At 41.6% G+C, this 3,143-nt stretch overlaps 1 protein-coding gene across 1 annotated transcript; it reads right to left on the bottom strand.

The window, feature by feature from the left end:
• Positions 1 to 264: 264 nt before the first annotated feature.
• LOC143584212 (uncharacterized) lies at positions 265 to 1,445 on the bottom strand. The gene is made up of 2 exons (XM_077066309.1): positions 1,342 to 1,445; positions 265 to 1,225 (listed from the first exon to the last, which is right to left on the bottom strand). The coding sequence occupies exons 1-2, from the start codon at positions 1,443 to 1,445 to the stop codon at positions 265 to 267; spliced, it is 1,065 nt and encodes a 354-aa protein (XP_076922424.1).
• Positions 1,446 to 3,143: the final 1,698 nt, after the last annotated feature.

Raw genomic sequence — 3,143 nt, 5'->3', positions numbered from 1 at the left:
GAGTGAATTCCATCACTGAGTGTAACGGGAAAGGAAATCACCCCTCGCGGATGTATCACCTTATAACTGAAGCCAGACACCGGCACATGAATAGGCTTCAACCTTGCCTTCTCTTCCTCGCCCAGCTGCTCAAACACTGTTCATACGTTATATCCGACGTACTACCTGTGTCAAAGAAAACATATTGTGATCGGTAATGACTGATCAGAGCAGTGATTATCAGCAGAATTTTATTGCGTGGGCCCCCTTTAGCCCGTGGGAATATCACGGGTTCACTTTTTCCTTCTTCCTCATCAATCTCTTGCCTTTTGTACCCCTGACTCGTCCTCCTTGATCATATGGACGTTCAAATCCGTGACCCGGTTTTGAGGCGGGCGAAGATTGATTTGTACGGGAGGTTTGTGAGTCCCTTGCGTTACTTTTTTTTACCAAGTGTTCTAACTTTGTAGATTTAACTGCAGCTTCAATCTCATTCTTCAAGGTAACACAATCGTCTGTGTGGTGACCAATATCGTCATGAAACATGCAGTGCTTATTGGGGTTGAGATGTGCTCTCTTCATGAGCGGTTGAGGTTTCTTGAAATTCAAATATTCTGTGGTTAGGATTTCTGAGGGTGTCTTTGTTAGTGGAGTCCAACTGTTGCTACTCTGTGTGAAAGTCTTTGCTTTATTTTTGTTGCCAATTATTGTTCTTTCATCTGGTTTCTTTGAAACTTCTACAGGAGGTTGAAGTCTAGACCAAATTGATCCTCTGGCTGGCTTGTTCATCCACGTACTTTGGAACTCCACCTTAGCTTTTCGTTTAAGGCTTTCAAACCCTAAAGTCTTTTCTGTCCTCGCAAAAAGTTTTGCGGCAGACATTATGTCGTCCCATGCTTTAGGCATTCCATCTTTACCAGTTACACAACGGATCAGGGCATTGCTCTGCACATTCCTGCGGAAGGCTCTTCTCAACATATCCGCGCTGATTCCTCCAATGTTTAAACTTTCAACGTTAAACCGAGAAACGAAGTCTTTGATATACTCATTGTCCCGCCTAACGACATCTAAAATTTCAGATGGATCTCGAGCATGCTTCTTTTGTTGACTAAAATGTTGGGAGAACTTAGCTACCAGATCGTCCCAACTTTTAATCTGTCCATCAGGTAATTTTTTGAACCATTCACGTGCTGCCCCGGTCAAACTTAACGCGAACATGTGGCACCAATAAGGGAGGGTCCGACCACTGCCACAAAAATGAGTAAGTGATCGCTTGGATCAGACATTCTGTTATATTTCCCTAAGTTAGTAGGGATTTTCACGTTAACCGGGAATGTAGCTATGGCAATGCGCCAGACAAACTTTGACATCTCGGCAAATGCTGCGGGGCGATATGGTTTTGTGAAGTCTTCTTCAACGTCACTGTGATACTCCGTGTGTCGAACCATCGCACGTGGGTGACTCATTTCTTCCGGTCTATAGATCTGACTATTACCGATAAAATAACTAGAATCATCCGAGCGATATGTAGGATCACTCTGACTTCTGGTGGCATGACTCTGATCGTACTCAAGCCTGCGGGAAGATTCCTACACAACTGGACGACCTCAACCTCCTCTTCCAATTTCATCCTCAGAGTATCTCTCCACCCGGAGACTCTCTCGCATCTGGCTCCTTCGTACTGTTCGAGGAGGACATGGAGATCACAAAGAATCATCATCATACACCAAAGTTCGTGCACGAATTCGTTCTTCACGAATCATGCGTTCATATTCTGCTAAAGGCCTTTCTTGTTACATCCGCAACCATTCTTCCGGAGACTAAATTCCTTCAAGTTTGACGATCTGGCGATGAGTTCTTGCTGGAAGAGAGTATACAGATCTGTCTTCTAGATCTGGTTCCTGACGTGCTCGACGAGTCTCCTTCGTCACACGTCTTAAATCACCCGGAGTTGGATCTCCAGGTGCCAAAGCTCCAACAGAACGTCTGGTTATCGCCGGTGTTTCTGTCGGCCCTTGAAGAGATTGACTCATATCGTTCGAAACAACAAAAACTCTTACAATTCTAACACAAGCACGGATGGCGCTAATAAAGAATCACGGATTTAATCCCTAGGGAGTTAGATCAATGAATCCACAAATACGTGTCTGATAACTTCTAATCCGACTATTTGAGTTCAATCTTTCAAGTCCGATGACAGAAACATGCAAAAGAACCACCATGAGCTCGCTACTGGAAGGACAAGGGGGGGGGGGGGTATTTTCGTAACCACCCTCCGGCGTGAGAATAAGTACCGTTCTGAAAGAGAGAAAAGTACTTGGAGTATTTAGAGTAATTCGTGGGGAGTGAATGAATACCTTGTGAAGATGACGAAGGTATTTATAGCCGAAGGGTTAGGGAATATTATTGGTCCAGCTGTCCTTTTTCCAGCAGATGCTTTAGTAACAATCTAGACACGTGTCCGCATATGATAGGATGGGCTAATTGGCCATGTGCACGATTATAACAACCTTTCTAGCTGTCCTTTTTTGTAATTGGTTGTTGCATTCAAATAAATGGTTGTAAAATTCAAATACATAAGATGAACATCAATCAATCAAACTATTAATGGCGTGTTTGATTGATAAGATGAACATGGAGCGACAAAATGGGTGTGTTTAACAAAAAAAAACTTTTAAGAGCATGCGAGATGAAAAAACCATAACTTGATATTAGGTATTAAACTATTAATGATAAGAGGAAATAAATTAGCAATGCATGCCAATTAAGTATAAGTAGCCATGATTCCCATTCAGATCTCTGCATAAGACATTAGGACCCGTATGAGGGTGTGTTGATAATGATAAAATTAAGAATCCAGAATGAACCAACTTATTACAGTGAATGCAATAAAAAAAACACAAGTTAGAAATCATGCAGTGAAATAAAGTACCTAACTCAACTCAGTGATGATTATTATATTGCATATATGTAAATTAAAACTAGTATATTTTTCCTAAACATTGTATTTCCCTATCAAAATTATGTGATTTTGGTGTAAAATGGTTTCAGTGGATGGTATACGAAGATTTAACTAATGGACACGTGCCATACACAGTAACAAAGGAAGTCTAAGTGGGAAAACATAGTTGAGAATGAATCATAGTTGAACATAGTTGAGAATG

The sequence above is a fragment of the Bidens hawaiensis genome, unplaced genomic scaffold (genome assembly GCF_021521415.1).
Source record: "Bidens hawaiensis isolate Kalapana, Puna unplaced genomic scaffold, B.hawaiensis_p1.1 tig00032848_1, whole genome shotgun sequence".
Taxonomy (NCBI): Eukaryota; Viridiplantae; Streptophyta; class Magnoliopsida; order Asterales; family Asteraceae; genus Bidens; species Bidens hawaiensis.
This window is presented reverse-complemented; position numbering and strand designations above follow the sequence as displayed.

Coding starts and splice junctions, on each gene's coding strand:
- LOC143584212 (XM_077066309.1), bottom strand. CDS start 1,445: ATGAGTCACCCACGTGCGATGGTTCGACACACGGAGTATCACAGTGAC. Junction 1,226..1,341: donor GCATTTGCCGAGATGTCAAA/GTTTGTCTGGCG, acceptor TTTTTGTGGCAG/TGGTCGGACCCTCCCTTATT.